Genomic DNA, 16195 nt, shown 5'->3' on the forward strand with positions numbered 1-16195 from the left:
CCATGTCCCGTGTTTGTCTTCTGAGGAGGTCGGTACGGTTTTTCACTGTGGCGCATCAAAACTGTCGATCGATGAGCTGAGCACCATATCCTGTTCTTACAAAGGTGTCTTTCAGCGACTGTAGGTGTCTGTTGCGTTCCTCCTTATCTGAGCAGATCATGTGAATACAGAGGGCTTGTCTGTAGGGGATGGCTTCTTTAACATGCTTAGGGTGGAAACTGGAGAAGATGAGCATCGTGAAGTTATCTATGGGCTTGCAGTACAGTGAGGTCCTGAGGTGACCGTCCTTAATGGAGATGCATGTGTCCAAGAACGCAACCGATTCCAGAGAATAGTCCATGGTGAGTCTGATGGTGGGATGGAACTTGTTGATGTCATCATATAGTTGTTTCTTCGCTGTGAGTCAAAGGAAGAAAACGTCATTGATGTATCAAGTGTATAGCATCAGTTGAGGTCCTGTGTGGTGAAGAGGTCTTGTTCGAACTTATGCATGAAAATATTGGCATTTTGAGGTGCGAATTTGGTCCCCGTGGCTGTTCCATGTGTCTGGATGAAGAACTGGTTGTTGAAGGTGAAGACATTGTGGTCCAAGATGAAGCGGATGAGTTGTAGAATTGTGTCTGGAAATTGACAGTTGTTGGTGTGTTGAGTACTGAGACAGTTGCAGCAATGCCATCATCGTGGAGGATGCTGGTGTAAAGCGCCGAGGCATGCATTGTGAGGAGTGTTCCTGGTTCAACTGCCCCATGGGTGCTGAGTTTCTGTAAGAAGTTTGTAGTGATTTAATTTATTATTGTCACAAGTATGAGCATACAGGGAAAAGTATTGCTTCTTGTGCACTCTGCAGACAAAGCATACATTTCATAGTTAAGGAATTGAGAGACTGCGGGATGTAATGTTACAGTCATAGCTAGGATATAGCAAAAGATCAATTTAGTGTGAGGTAGGTCCATTCAAAAGTCTGATGGCAGCAGGGAAGAAGCTGTTCTTGAGTCGGGTTGGTACATGACTTCAGGCTTTTGTATCTTTTTCATGACGGAAGAAAGTAAAAGAAAGGATGTCTAGCGTGCATGGGATCCTTAATTATGCTGGCTGCTTTGCTGAGGCAGCAGGAAGTGTAGACAGAGCTAATGGACAGGAGGCTGGTTTGTGTGATGGATTGGGCTACATTCATGACCTTTTGTAGTTTCTTGCGGTCTTGGGCAGAGCAGGAGCCATACTAAACTGTGATACAACCAGAAAGCATGCTTTCTATGGTGCATCTGTAAAAGTTGGTGAGAGTCGTAGCTGACATGCCAAATTTCCTTAGTCTTCTGAGAAAGTAGAGCGTTGGTAGGCTTTCTTAACTATAGCGTCAGTATGGTGTCATGACAGAAACTGGGGGTTCCTTGTACAATGGGTTTCAGGATGCCCTCGAGAGGTTCTCACTCAGGGTCCCATTGCCTGATACAATGAGACTACTGTTTGTGTGGCCTTGTGTATTTTTGGGAGACAGTAGAGATCTGCAGTGCGGGAAGTACATGGGATGAGAGCATGGAGGGTGCTCTGAAAGTCCGGATAAAAGATCTTGATCAGTCTGTTGAGTTGGCGGGTGTATTCTTTGGTCAGATCTGCGGGTAACTGTCTGTAGTGTTCCCAGTTATTTAGTTGTCAGTACACTTCTTTGCAGTGATCTGTTCTGTTCAATGTGACGGTGGCCCCTCCTTTGTCTGCGGGTTTGATGACAATGTTGCGATTGGTCTTGAGACCGTGGATGGCGTTGCGTTGTGCTTGGGTGACGTTTGGGGCTGTCTTGTTAGTACAACTGATGAATCTGGCATTGATGCATTGTGATACCAAATAAACCTGTTGGACTTTAACCTGGTGTTGTGTGACTTCTTACTGTGTCTACCCAGTCCAAAGCCGTCACCTCCACATCATTAGGGAGTTCTAGGATCTTGACCCAATGACAGTGAAGGAATAACAGTATATTTCCATGGTAGAGGAGTGTGGGGGATACAAGGAAACTTGCAGATGGTGATGTTCCCATGCATTTGTTGCACTTATCCTTCTAGATGGTAGTGAGTAAGTTTGGAATGTCTAAGCAGTCTTGGTGAGTTGCTGCAGTGTATCTTGTAAATGGCACATACTGCTACCACTTTGAATTGACACAGGGATGAGATCCTAAAATCAGAATTTAGCAAGTTAGGAAGTAAGTTGAAAAGTAGGACTTCAAAAGGTAATGATCTCAGGATTACTACAAGTGCTTCATGCTAATCAGAGTAGAAATAGCAGGATACATAGGATAAATACTTGGCTGAAGAGATTGTGTGAGGGGGAGGGTTTCAGATTCTTGGAGCATTGGGAGCACTACAAACTGGATGGATTACACCTGATGTGGGTATGCCGGCGTTGGACTGGCGTAAACACAGTAAAAAGTCTGACAACACCAGGTTTTAGTCCAACCTATTTATTTGATAATATTATCAAATAAATAGGTTGGACTAAAACCTGGTGTTGTCAGACTTTTTACTGGATTACACCTGGGCAGGACAGTCATTAATGTCCTACAGGGAGTATTTGCTAGAATGGTGGTGGCGGCCGGGGGAGGTTGGTGTTAATTAAACTGTCAGCGGGGTGGAAGCCATTGCAAGGAATCAGAGGAGGGGAAATCATGAACAAGAACAAGAGACATAAAGTGGAATAAGAAATGTGATAGGCACAGAAACAAAGAGGCCTTGGAGGGAGTGCAGAGGAGGTTTACTAGGCTGATACCGGAGTTGAGGGGGTTGAGCTATGAGGAGAGGCTGGATAAACTAGGCTTGTACTCATTAGAGTTTAGAAGAATGAGGGGAGATCTCATTGAGACGTACAAGATGATGAATGGGATGGATAGGATAGAGGTGGAGAGACTCTTCCCGCTCAGAAAGGACAGTAGGACTAGGGGGCACAGCCTCAAGATAAAGGGGGGGCGGTTTAGGACGGAGTTGAGGAAGAACTTCTTCACTCAAAGGGTGGTGAATCTCTGGAATTCTCTGCCCGTTGAAGTGGTGGAGGCTGCCTCGCTAAATATTTTTAAGACGCGGGTTGATGGGTTTTTGATAAGAGAGGGGATTAAGGGTTATGGGGAGAGGGCGGGAATGTGGAACTGAGCCACGACAGATCAGCCATGATCTTATTGAATGGCGGGGCAGGCTCGAGGGGCTGGATGGCCTACTCCTGCTCCTATTCCTTATGTTTATGTTCTTATGTTTAAGAGCTAGACCCAAACAAGGCCACCAAGGCCTCACAAACTTTATCGACTTTTTTGAAAAGGTGACCGAAGAGGTGGGTAAGGGTAAGGCAGTTGGCGTGGTGTATATGGATTTTAGCAAAGCGTTTGATAAGGTTCCCCATGGTAGGCTACTGCAGAAAACACAGATGCATGGGATTGAGGGTGATTTAGCAGTTTGGATCAGGAATTGGCTAGCTGATAAAAGACAGAGGGTGATGGTTGATGGGAAATATTCAACCTGGAGTTCAGTTACAAGCAGTGTACCTCAAGGATCTGTTTTGGGGCCACTGCTGTTTGTCATTTTTATAAATGACCTAGATGAGGGTGTAGAAGGATGGATTAGTAAATTTGCTGACGACACCAAAGTTGGAGGAGTTGTAGACAGTGAGGATGGATGTTATAGTTTGCAGAGGGACATAGATAAGCTGCAGAGCTGGGCCGAGAGGTGGCAAATGGAGTTTAATATGGAAAAGTGTGAGGTGATTCACTTTGGTAAGAGTAACAGGAGCACAGAATATAGGGCTAATGGAAGGACTCTTAGTAGTGTTGACAAGCAGAGAGATCTCGGGGTACATGTGCATAGGTCCCTGAAAGTTATAGACAGTAGAGGGAAGTTATGTGTGGAACCGGAGGAGATTGGAGAGGCATTGAACCAATATTTCTCTTCGGTGTTCACGCAGGGGGACATGGATATAGCTGAGGAGGACACTGGGTTGCAGGGGAGTAGAATTGACAGTGTTACAGTTGATAAGGAGGATGTGCTGGATATTCTGGAGGGTCTGAAAATAGATAAGTCCCCTGGTCCGGATGGGATTTACCCCAGGATTCTCTGGGAGGCAAGAGAAGTGATTGCAGAGCCTCTGGCTCTGATCTTCAGGTCGTCGTTGGCCTCTGGTATAGTACCGGAAGATTGGAGGTTAGCGAATGTTGTCCCATTGTTTAAGAAGGGGAACAGAGATTTCCCCGGGAATTATAGACCGGTGAGTCTCACTTCTGTTGTGGGCAAGGTTTTAGAAAAAATTATTAGGGATAGGATTTATAGTTATTTGGAGAGTAATGAATTGATTGGAGATAGTCAGCATGGTTTTGTGGCGGGTAGGTCGTGCCTTACTAACCTTATTGAGTTTTTTGAGAAAGTGACCAAAGAGGTGGATGGGGGTAAGGCAGTGGACGTGGTATATATGGATTTTAGTGAGGCGTTTGATAAGGTTCACCATGGTAGGCTTCTGCAGAAAATGCAGATGTATGGGATTGGGGGTGATCTAGGGAATTGGATCAGGAATTGGCTAGCGGATAGGAGACAGAGGGTGGTGGTTGATGGTAAATATTCATCATGGAGTTCGGTTACGAGTGGTGTGCCTCAGGGATCTGTTTTGGGGCCACTGCTGTTTGTAATTTTTATTAATGATCTGGATGAGGGTATAGTTGGGTGGATTAGTAAATTTGCTGATGACACCAAAGTCGGAGGTGTGGTAGATAGTGAGGAAGGGTGTCATAGTTTGCAGGAAGACTTAGACAGGTTGCAGAGCTGGGCCGAGAGGTGGCGGATGGAGTTTAATGCGGAGAAGTGTGAGGTAATTCACTTTGGTAGGAATAACAGATGTGTCGAGTATAGGGCTAACGGGAGGACTTTGAATAGTGTGGATGAGCAGAGGGATCTAGGTGTATGTGTACATAGATCCCTGAAAGTTGGGAATCAAGTAGATAAGGTTGTTAAGAAGGCATACGGTGTCTTGGCGTTTATTGGTAGGGGGATTGAATTTAGGAGTCGCAGCGTCATGTTGCAACTGTACACAACTCTGGTGTGGCCGCACTTGGAGTACTGTGTGCAGTTCTGGTCCCCACATTACAGGAAGGATGTGGAGGCTTTGGAGAGGGTGCAGAGGAGGTTTACCAGGATGTTGCCTGGTATGGAGGGGAGGTCCTATGAGGAGAGGCTGAGGGATTTGGGGTTGTTTTCACTGGAAAGAAGGCGGCTAAGAGGGGATCTTATTGAAACATATAAGATGATTAGAGGTTTAGATAGGGTGGATAGTGATAGCCTTTTTCCTCTGATGGAGAAATCTAGCACGAGGGGGCATGGCTTTAAATTAAGGGGGGGTAGTTATAGGACGGATGTCAGGGGTAGGTTCTTTACCCAGAGGGTGGTGAGGGACTGGAATGCCCTGCCTGCTGCAGTTGTAAATGCGCCTAGTTTGGGGGTGTTTAAGAGATCCGTGGATAGGTTTATGGACGAAAAGGGATTGGTTTAGGTTAGTGGGTCATTGTTTTGTAACTGGTCGGCGCAACATCGTGGGCCGAAGGGCCTGTTCTGCGCTGTAATGTTCTATGTTCTATGAAAGTTGGCACCCAGGTTGATAAGGTTGTTAAGAAGGCGTACGGTGTGTTAGCTTTTATTGGTAGAGGGATTGAATTTTGGAGCCGTGAGGTCATGTTACAACTGTACAAAATTCTGGTGCGGCGGCACTTGGAGTATTGCGTACAGTTCTGGTTGCCGCATTATAAGAAAGATGTGGAGGCATTGGAAAGGGTGCAGAGGAGGTTTACCAGGATGTTGCCTGGTATGGTGGGAAGGTCTTATGAGGAAAGGCTCAGGGACTTGAGGTTATTTTCATTAGAGAGAAGAAGGTTACGAGGTGACCTAATTGAGGCATACAAGATGATCAAAGGATTGGATAGGGTGGACAGTGAGAGCCTTTTTTCTTGGACGATGATGGCTAACACGAGGGGACGTAGCTTTAAATTAAGGGGTGGTAGTTATAGGACGGACGTCAGAGGTAGGTTCTTTACTCAGAGGGTAGTAAGAGCCTGCAGCAGTTGTGGACTCGCCAATTTTAAGGGCGTTCAAATGGTCAGTGGTAGGCATATGGATAACATTGGAATAGTTTAGGTTAGAGGGTCATTAGATTGGTTCCACTGGTCGACGCAACATCGAGGGCTGAAGGGCCTGTACTGTGCTGTAATGTTCTATGTTCTACCATGAAAAATAAAACGAGAATGTTAAAAGGACAAGCCTTAAGGCTTTGTGTCTTAACACACGAAGCCTTTGCAATAAAGTGGATTAATTAATCATGTAAATAGATGCAAATGAGTATGATATTGTCAGGATTATGGAGACATTGCTGCAGGGTGACCTGGGATGGGAACTGAACATAGAGTTACTCAGTATTTCAGAAAAAATAGATGAAAAGGTAAAGGTAGTGGAGTTGCATTGCTGGATAAAGACTAAATTAACACGATTTTGAGGAAAGATATGAGCTCTGACAATATTGAATCTCCACAGGTAGAGCTAAGAAACACCAAGAAATGTCAAAAAACATTAGTGGGGATGATATTCAGACCCCAAACCGTAGTGATGTTGTTAAATAGGAAATTACGATGCATGAAGAGAAAAAGATTGGTGAAGATCAATCCAAGTTCCTCACAATAAGAAACAGGAGAATTTATAATGAGGAACAAAGAAACGACTGACCAACTGGATACAAGGAGGACACGAATAACATACGTCAGCATGGTGGCACAGTGGTTAGCATGGCTGCCTCACAGTGCCAAGGACCGGGTTCAATTCCAGCCTTTGGTGACTGTCTGTGGGAGTCTGCATTCTCCCCATGTCAGTGTGGGTTTCCTCCGGATGCTTCAGTTTCCTCTCACACTCCAAAAGATGTGCAGGTTAGGTTGATTAGCCATGCTAAATTGCCCCTTAGTGTTAAATATGTGGGATTACGGGGATAGGATTGTTGTCAGTGCATGCTCAATAGGCTGAATGGCCTCCTTCTGGACTGTAGGCATTCTATGTTAGAAATGTTATCAGTGAAGGTTTACCAGGCTGATTCCTGGGATGGCAGGTCTGTCATATGAGGAGAGACTATGTTGGTTAGGATTCTATTCACTGGAGTTTAGAAGAGTGAGGGGGATCTCAGAGAAACATATAAAATTCTAGCAGGGTTAGACAGGGTAGATTCAGAAAGAATGTTCCCAATGGTGGGGGAAATGTTCGGAAACAGAGTTTAGTGAGAGGGAGGAACTAACAAAGTCAATAGTTGTCAATGACCCTCTCTGTTACCTCCTCAAAAAACTCCAGGTAATTAGTTAAACACAATTTCCCCTTTAGAAATCCATCTGGCTCTTCCTAATCAATCAACATTTTTCCATGTGATTCATTCTATCCCAAATAATTGTTTCCAAAGCTGGAAAGAAGTTAACAGAATGAAAATTGTAAGGAAGAGGATTTTGCACTCAGGACAGTGACACAGAAATACAGAAATTAGAAACAGGACGAGGCCATTCGGCCCTTCCAGCCTGCTCTGCCAGTCATCTTTATCATGGCTGATCATCAAATTCAATATCCTGATCCCCCTTCCTCCCATATCCCTTGATTCCTTTAGCTCTAAGAGCCATATCTAATTTTTCCTTGAAATCAGACAATGTTTTGGCCTCAGTTAGCATTAGATTCTGTGGCAGTGAATTCCACACATACACCACCCTCTGGGTGATGAAATTTCTCCTCACCTCAGTTCTAAAAGGTTTACCCCTTATCCTCAAACAATGACCCCTAGTTCTGAACTCACCCATCACTGGAAACATTCTTTCTGAATCTACCCTGTCTAAACCTGTTAGAATTTTATAATTTTTTATGAGCTCCCCTCTCAATCTATTAAACTCCAGTGAATATAATCCTCACCGACTTAGTCTCTCCTCATATGACAGACTTGCCATTCCAGGAATCAGCCTGGTAAACCTTCACTGTACTTACTCCCTTTATATCTAAGGGCACCAAAACTGCAAACAGTACTCCAGGTGCGGCCTCACCAATATCCTGTACAATTGCAGCAAAACATCCCTATCCCTATACTCAAATCCTCTCACTATGAAGGCCAACATTCCATTTGCCTTCTTTACTGCCTGCTGAATCTGTGCGCTTACTTTCAGTGACTGATTAACAAGGGCTTCAAGGTCTCATTGAGCATCTAGCTCTCTCAATTTACATCCATTCAAGTAATAATCTGCCTTCCTATTATTGCTACTAAAGTGGATAACCTCACATTTATCCATATTATACTGCATCTGCCATGCAGGTGCCCACACACTCAGCCTATCCAAATCACAATGAAGTATCTCTGGATTCTCCTCACAGCTCACCCTCCCACCAAATTTTGTATCATCTGCAAATTTGGGGATAATACATTCAGTTTCCTCTTCCAAATCATTAATATACAATGCGAACATTTGAAGGCCCCTGTGGAACCCCTCTAGTCACTGACTGCCAACCAGAAAAAGATCTATTTATGTCAAATCTTTGCTTCCTATCTGCTAACCAACTTTCTATCCATCTCAAGATATTACCTGCAATCCCATGTGTTTTAACTTTACATAGTAGTCTGCTACGTGAGAACTTTTCAAAAGCCTTCTGACAATTTGTTTTCTCAAAGCGGTGTCAAATCATCGATAACTCCAATGGGCGCGACCTTACTGGCTATTCATGCCGTGCTCCCGCTGCAGCGAGATCAGAGAACTTGGCACCCAGCTAAATCTCCATCACTGCAGTTTCAGCGTGAATGGCCATAACATTCCAACCATTGTATACTGACTCATTATCTACCTTGAATAACTTACAGAGGGGTATAAATGTTTTGCACTATTTCTGCTTTCCCTGGCTAATTTTCCTCTTCTTCTTCCCTTCTTTGAGGGCATTGAATCAATGACCTTATCAAAGTGCCCACATCCTTAAGGTACGATGTATGAGCCTCGGTTACTGCCGTGGGGAATCAGAACAATGCTCGCTGCTCTTGTCCATCATTTAGGAGGAACATTGAGGTACCCAGATACCACCCCAGATTGTCCTTCAGATATTTAGCAGCTATCCAAGCACTTATTGATTTAAAGGTCAGACTTCCTTTCCCCTCCCCACTGGGGAAGAGGCCCACCTCCAGAGCTGCCAGCCAATCAAATTTCTGCTGGAATTGCATCCAGTCCCCAGCCATGAGGGCCACTGGAGACCAAGTGAAAGGTTTATTGGGGGTGGGGGGGGGGGGGTTGCGGTTGGAGAAGGGGTGCAACGGAAGAGAGGCAATGTATTAGCATGGATAGAGAAAGAATAATGACCAGAATACAGAATAGGAATAAAATGGGTCATTGTCAAGATATCAAGTTGTAACTAGTGGAAAACCCAAGGATTAGTGTTGGAAACTCAGCCATTTGTAATTAGTAGGATGTTTGTTGACAATACAAAGCTAGTTGCAAATTGTTCAAGAAGGGAATGTAAAGAAGCTGCAAGGGGTTTGGGAAAGAAGGTGGAAAATAATCCTTCACACGCAGGGTTGTGTATTTGGAATTCTCAATGGACACTCAGTCATTATGTTCAAGTCAGAGATTCGCAAAATTTTTGATTATGAAGGGAATCAAGGACTATAAGGACAATACGGGAAATTTGGGTTGATCTAGAAGGCCAGTCAGGATTTTACTGGGCAGGTTTGAAGGACCGAATGGCTTTCTCCTATTTCCAATGCAATAACTTACTTTGTTCATTCGCTTCTTCATCTTCATCATTTTCTTTTTCCTGAAATAAACAGAAATTACTGATTCTGTTCAGTTTGTATTTGTGTCCATATCTTTTCGCAATTGTTGATATGCTTCCCCAGCCACTACTGTATCCATAATGTTCATGCAGGAGGCTGGAATTCTGAGGTCCAATTCAGATAGAAAGGAAATTCCCTCTATCTTACCTGAAGAATGAGCCTCATTCGGTCGACAGCTCAGAGGCCTGATTGAAATGTGAATTTGGAGCAGAGAGCTAACAGGCAGAGCCAGGAAGGGGACATACAAGAGGCCAGAAGTCAAAGACAGTGGCCATGATTCTCCGGGATGGAAACTGGAGCATTTTCCTGTTTCTCACTGGCTCTGGCATCACTGAGCAGATAGAATTCAGCCACCTTTTGTCGAGAAAAAAAAACACCATCTTTGAAGATCACAGAGCGCAGTAACAGCACCGCCCTCACCTCCCCCCCCACCCCCAAATGTAGCGGTCTCTCCAGCCCCCACAACCCAGAGACCAAACATGCATCAAGGGGCAACCTCCTATCTACCAGTAAATTTATAGCCTCTGTCCCCGACATCACCAAGTCAGAGACCTCATCCTCATTTCCCTATAAGAGAGACACTCTGATAAGGGGTCACTAAAGGCCCTGCCCCCCACTCCTTCCTCCATCAGGCCCCCCCTTATCTATGGATAAAAGCTACTCCAGTGCAGACACTCTATTCCAGCATGAGAGGTTGAAGAACATCCACAATGAGAAAAATGTCAGCTAAGGTCTTCAGAACAAAGAACAAGCCTGTTTAAAAAACTGTGGTCAGAACCACAGAACCCTACTGACACATAGGCACCTGAGATCAAAGATGAAGCTTTTTTAAAAAAATTGTGGCTAGAAAACAGGAATCGCTTCAAATTTAATCAATTGTGAAAGGAAATCAAAACAAACAAAGCCACTGCCTGCTGTGAAATAGCTTGGACCTGTCAATCAAAAGGCTTATTAAAGGTACTGGAGAGACACCTATTGAATGTAAACAAAGCATTTAGGCCTCTGAGCATAACCAGAGACCTGAAAGGAAACTGCAGCATTAAACAAAAGGGGCCAAACTAAACAGAAGATGTGGTGAAAAGAACAAGTTCTTCAGGGTTAATGAGGCATGAAATGTTTGCATCAACAAGACAGGCTTTGATCTCTTCTAGAGTTGTCAGTGAACAACCTTTTAGCAGCTAAATGCACCATCTGTTCCTGATATAAACAAATACAGCAAATCTCCTCTTTGATGTAGTTTGGGCTGTCAGTCAAACAGCCTCATAAAACCCAATGGAGCAGGGGGTGGGTATATAAGCAAACCTTCATGGAGCAAGTGGAACTGAGAACCTCCCATCAATCAAAGCAATTCAAAGAGGTCAGACAGAAGCTGCAGTTCATTCAAGCTTGAAAGGGGGTTCTCCTTTGTGAAATTGAATACGCTTGTCAATTAAAGCAGCTCAAAGAGGCTTCAGAGCAGCTGGAGTTTATGCTAGAAAGCAATGAGAATCCTCTTAATGAAACTGACTCCTCAATCAGAGTACTTCAAAGAAATCTCTGAATGACCAAGGGCAATCCATACTGTGGAATGGACTGCTGCTGTGATTTGGAAGGCTTTCAGCTATTCAGGGGGCATGGATTTTAATTGAGCAGGCCACTTCAAAATTTTTATAGAATACAGACAATAAAAAAACTTTTAACTTTGTTTGAAATCACTATGAAGGAGTGATATCCATGTTTCCTAGGGCAACAAGGGAAAATACAGCTATGAAACCCCCATCCTGGGGGAGTGTCCAGTGGTCAACCTTTTCCCCAGCCCGAGCCCACCCAACCCCCAGTGGGACTCTCTCTCTGCAGGCTGGCATGGGCAAAGGAGCACATGGGCACAGTACCTACTTGCTCGTCGCTCTTCGGGGCCTAATGTGTCAGGTCCATGCTTGTCAGGCACAGAACCTCCAGCAGGAGGGGGCTGAATTGGATTTACAGCCCAAAACTACCTTCAAATTGGTGTTAAACAACTGACAGATTCTCTCTCGCTCTAGTCAAGAGCCTGATTTTTGAGGTTGCAGCAGGTGAGATACTGGGAACGGAACTGATGTCTGGTGGGAATCCTGATTTAACTCTCTTGCCTGACTCAATGGACCATTGGGATTCCCACCTGGAGCTAATGGCCTCGGAGAATCATCCCCAATGAAGCAATGAGGGAAGTTATCGAGAGATGGACACGTGCAGGGGCTTTCTGAGAACGGGGCGAACAGGTTTAAAAGTGTGTTGGGAAGAGGGTACCATTTACAATATCAGTTATCACGAGGGTAAGAAATTCAATTGAGTGGTACAACAGTTGAAAGAGTTCAAGCTGGATCTCACTGAAGAGATGATCTTAGAGACATGGAGGATTTGAGAGGGAGACCAGAAAGAGACAAAGAGAAGCTTAGGCTGAGAGTTTTGACATTTGGTGAGCTTTGGCTTGGAGAAAAAGGAGATGAAAATGCGTCTCCATGACAGTGACATAACTAATGGTGCTAAAGGTGATCAAATTTTAAACTAAATTAGCTCGAAATGAGCTGCAGAATATAAAAATAGAAAAAAGGAATAAGGTACATTGAGGAGTGAGAATGTTGAACAACACAGGAGAAGGCAGTAGAATCATATTACATTGTTATTGTTCGTCCATCGTTGTTGATGAGGACCTCAACATCATTAGTCATTTTGAGGCTGGTTCCGGTGTGTCCAAAGATGACTGATCAGGCCAATTCGGTCTGTCCTGGTATATGTTGGACAGACTTGTGTAGACACTGTAGTTGTAGTGCTGGTGGCTCTGGACTTGCGCAGCTCGCGCTTAAGTTGTACTTCAGCAATACACCTTGCTTCGTAAGCTTGACAGCCTTTGTGGATGAGACAGCACCAGGTAGGGCAGTTTTATGCCAGCGTTTCCCAGGTGGTCGTGTCAATGTCAAGTGACTTCAGGGAGGCTTTGAGTGTGTCTTTGTAATGTTTCTTCCACCCTCCATGCGAGCGTCTTCCAGCAGAGAGTTCCCCAAAAAGGAGCTGCTTGGGTATGCGCTCGTCTGACATACGGATGACATGACCTGCCCACCGGGTCTGCGTCTCATCAGCAGTGTGTGGACTGATAGTAGACTTGCTCTAGAGAGAACTTCAGTGTCTGGTACTCTGTCTTGCCATCGGATGCGTAATATTCTGCGAAGGTAAGTCATGTGGAAATGATTGAGCTGTCTTGCATGGTTTCGATACACAGTCCACGTTTCACAGGCATACAGGAGGGCAGTGAGTACCATAGCGCTGTAGACCTTCAGTTTTGTTGCTGGGCTGATTCCTCGACGTTCCCATACAGTGGAGCGCAGTCTATCAAAAGCAGAACTTGCCTTTGCTGTTCTGCAGTTAACTTTGTATCAATAGTCACTGCTTGGGAGAGGGTGCTGCCAAGATAAGTGAACTGGTCCACTGCCTGTAGTTTCTGCCCTTTGATTGTGATTATGGATTCTGTGTACGGTGCATGAGGAACAGGCTGGTGCATGATTTCGGTCTTTTTAATGTTGATGCTGAGTCCAAAGTTGTCACAAGCCGTGGAAAATTTGTCCATACTGATTTGCATCTCTGGCTCTGAGCCAGTATACAGGGCGCAGTCATCGACAAAGAGGAAATCTCTCAGAACAGTCTCCTTCACTTTGGTAATAGCTTGAAGTCTCCTCAGGTTGAAGAGCTTCCCATCCACTCTGTACTTGAGGCTGATTCCAGCAACACTGTCCTGGAAGGCATCATTCAGCATGGCAGTAAACATCATGCTGAACAGTGTGGATGCGAGCACACAGCCCTGTTTGATGCCACTGGTGACTGGGAATACCTCAGAGGATTCTCTGCCATCCAGTACTCTGACCATCATGGAACTGGCGTACCATCTGAATGAATTTGGGGGGCAGCCAAACTTTGACATGATCCTCCACAGGTCTTGTCGGCTGACAGTGTCGAAGGCTTTCGTGAGGTCAACAAAGGTTGTGTAGAGCTCACGATTCTGCTCCTGATACTTTTCCTGAAGTTGGCATGTGGCAAAAATTATGTCAATAGTCCTGCGACCTTTGCGGAAGCCACACTGTGACTCTGGAGGCAGGCCCAGCTCCAGATGAGTGACCAGACGATTTAGAAGAACTCTTGTGAGGGTTTTTCCTGTGATGGAGACCAGCGAGATTCCTCGGTGGTTGTTTGCATACTTGCCCTTCCTCTTGTAGAGGTGTACAATGGAGGCATCTTTTAGTTCCTGAGGAATGGGTCCTTGCTTCCAAAAGGACTGGAACAACTCGGTGAGCTTCATATTATATTATGTCCATTCTAAGGAGGACAATAAGGATCCAAGACAGATTGGTGAGATGTAGTGCTGTCCAACTCTGATTACAATCCTTTAGGAAGGACCTGAGGGTTCTTGAGAGGGTTCAGAGGACATTTATCCAGAATGGCTCAAACAATAAGAATTTTTAACTCCAAGGATAGGATCTAAGAAGCTGGGATTGCTCTCCTTAGAGTAAAGGAGATTGGAGGGAGATCTGATAGAGATGAACAAGGCTATGGCAGGTTTAGATAAGGCAGACAAGGAAAAGCTGTTCCTTTGGCTGAGGGGGCACAAAGCGGGGGGACCGGGGGGCACAGTTATCAGGTTAGCGAGCATATGAGGGAAAACTTTATTCCTCGAGTAGTAATGACCCATGAGTTCAATGCCCATGACGGTCGTGGTAGTAAAGGTGGAGAATGAAGAATGACAAAGAATAGATAGCACTTGAGGAAAATAACCTGGTTACAGAGAGGAGGGGGGGAGTGGGATGGGCCAGATAGTTCTACAGAGAGTCAGTATGAACTTGATGGGCTGAATCACCTCCTTCTGTATCATAATGACTTTGAGCCTTGCAAGGAGAAAAGGAAGAACAAATGGAGGTGAATTTTCTTCATATTAGCTGGAGCTGTTGGCTAGACAATAAGGTTACAGTTCAAAGAATACAATCTTTCATTCTATTTCTCTGAGCTGGTGTCAATAATTAACCCAACCAGTATGAATGTAACTGGTACAATGTGTTGCAATGACTTCACACACTATGTAATGTTTAGGAAGCTCTTTAACAATAATGTCCCTAGAAACATCATTTTGGTATGTGTGAGTCAACAATAACTTTACCATTATCTCCTCCAGAGATGCGTAATACTTGGACCACCAATCCAATTCCTCAGGGTCAATCTTTTCCTCATGTTCTTCAGGTTCGTCCTTGGCTAGTTTTGGTTTCAATGGCAGTTTCTTCAACGGCATCTAATAAGAAAAGCAAATGAGGCATCCATTTCCATTCTTTATACTTAGTCAGGAAACTGCTTATGGGGTTAGGTATCACAAGTAAGACCACAGACTCCCTCACACACTCTCGCAAACGCAAACAACAAAGACCAGTAGAGCACAGGAACAGGCCCTTGGTCCCTCCGAGCCTGTGCTGATCACATTGTCCTACCTAGACCAACCATCTGTGTACGTCTATTCCCCATTTGTTCATGTGTCTATTCAGATAAGTTTTAAATGTCACTAACGTGTCTGCCTCACTTGGCAGTGCGTTCCAGGCCTCCACCACCCTCTAGGTAAAAAACTTCCCCCGCACCTCTCTACTGAACCTTTCCCCCCTTACCTTGAACTTGTGCCCCCTTGTAATTGTCATTTCTGCCCCGAGAAGAAGTTTCCAACTGTTCACCTTAACTATGCCACTAATAATCTTATAAACTTTTACCCAATCTCCATCTTTCCAGGCAGAACAATCCCAGTTTATTCAATCTCTCATAGCTAATACCTTCCATGCCAGGCAACATTCAGGTAAATCTTTTCTGTACTCCCTCCAAAGCCTCCATGTCCTTCTGATTGTCCAATTCTGGTCATCGCACTCAGTATTCCAAATGTGGCCTAACCAACATTTTATATAGCTTAAACATAACTTGCCAACTTTTATACTTGATCTCCCAGCTGATGAAGGCAATCATGCCATATGCTTTCTACATCACCTTTTCCACCTGTGCTGTCACTTTTAAGGACCTGTGGACCTGCATGCCCAACTCTCTCTGCTCTTGATGGTTCTGATGTTTATTTCATAGCTCCCACCTGAATTGGATCTACTAAAATGCATCACCTCACATTTGCCTAGATTAAATTCCATCTGTCATTTCTCCGCCCAATTTTCCAGCCTATCTATATCCTGCTGTATTCTCTGACAATCTTCATCACTATCCACAACTCCGCCAATCTTAGTATCGGCTGCAAACTTGCTAATCAGACCAGCTACGTTTTCTTCCAAGTCATTTATATATATTGCAAATAGCAAAGGTCCCAGCACTGATACATAGAACATAGAAC

General features: G+C 44.6%; 1 protein-coding gene across 1 annotated transcript in view; it reads right to left on the reverse strand.

The window, feature by feature from the left end:
- The window catches only part of fer1l4 (fer-1 like family member 4), a 261986-nt gene that overhangs the window by 88108 nt on the left and 157683 nt on the right, over positions 1 to 16195 (reverse strand). The window contains exons 31-32 of the mRNA XM_080204539.1: positions 14987 to 15115; positions 9770 to 9809 (exon numbers count right to left, since the gene is read on the reverse strand). Coding sequence (XP_080060665.1) covers positions 9770 to 9809; positions 14987 to 15115 — 169 coding nt within the window. The remainder of the gene's footprint in view (positions 1 to 9769; positions 9810 to 14986; positions 15116 to 16195) is intronic.

This window comes from Carcharhinus amblyrhynchos, chromosome 16, assembly GCF_965287045.1.
Source record: "Carcharhinus amblyrhynchos chromosome 16, sCarAmb.v2.hapA, whole genome shotgun sequence".
Taxonomy (NCBI): domain Eukaryota; kingdom Metazoa; phylum Chordata; class Chondrichthyes; order Carcharhiniformes; family Carcharhinidae; genus Carcharhinus; species Carcharhinus amblyrhynchos.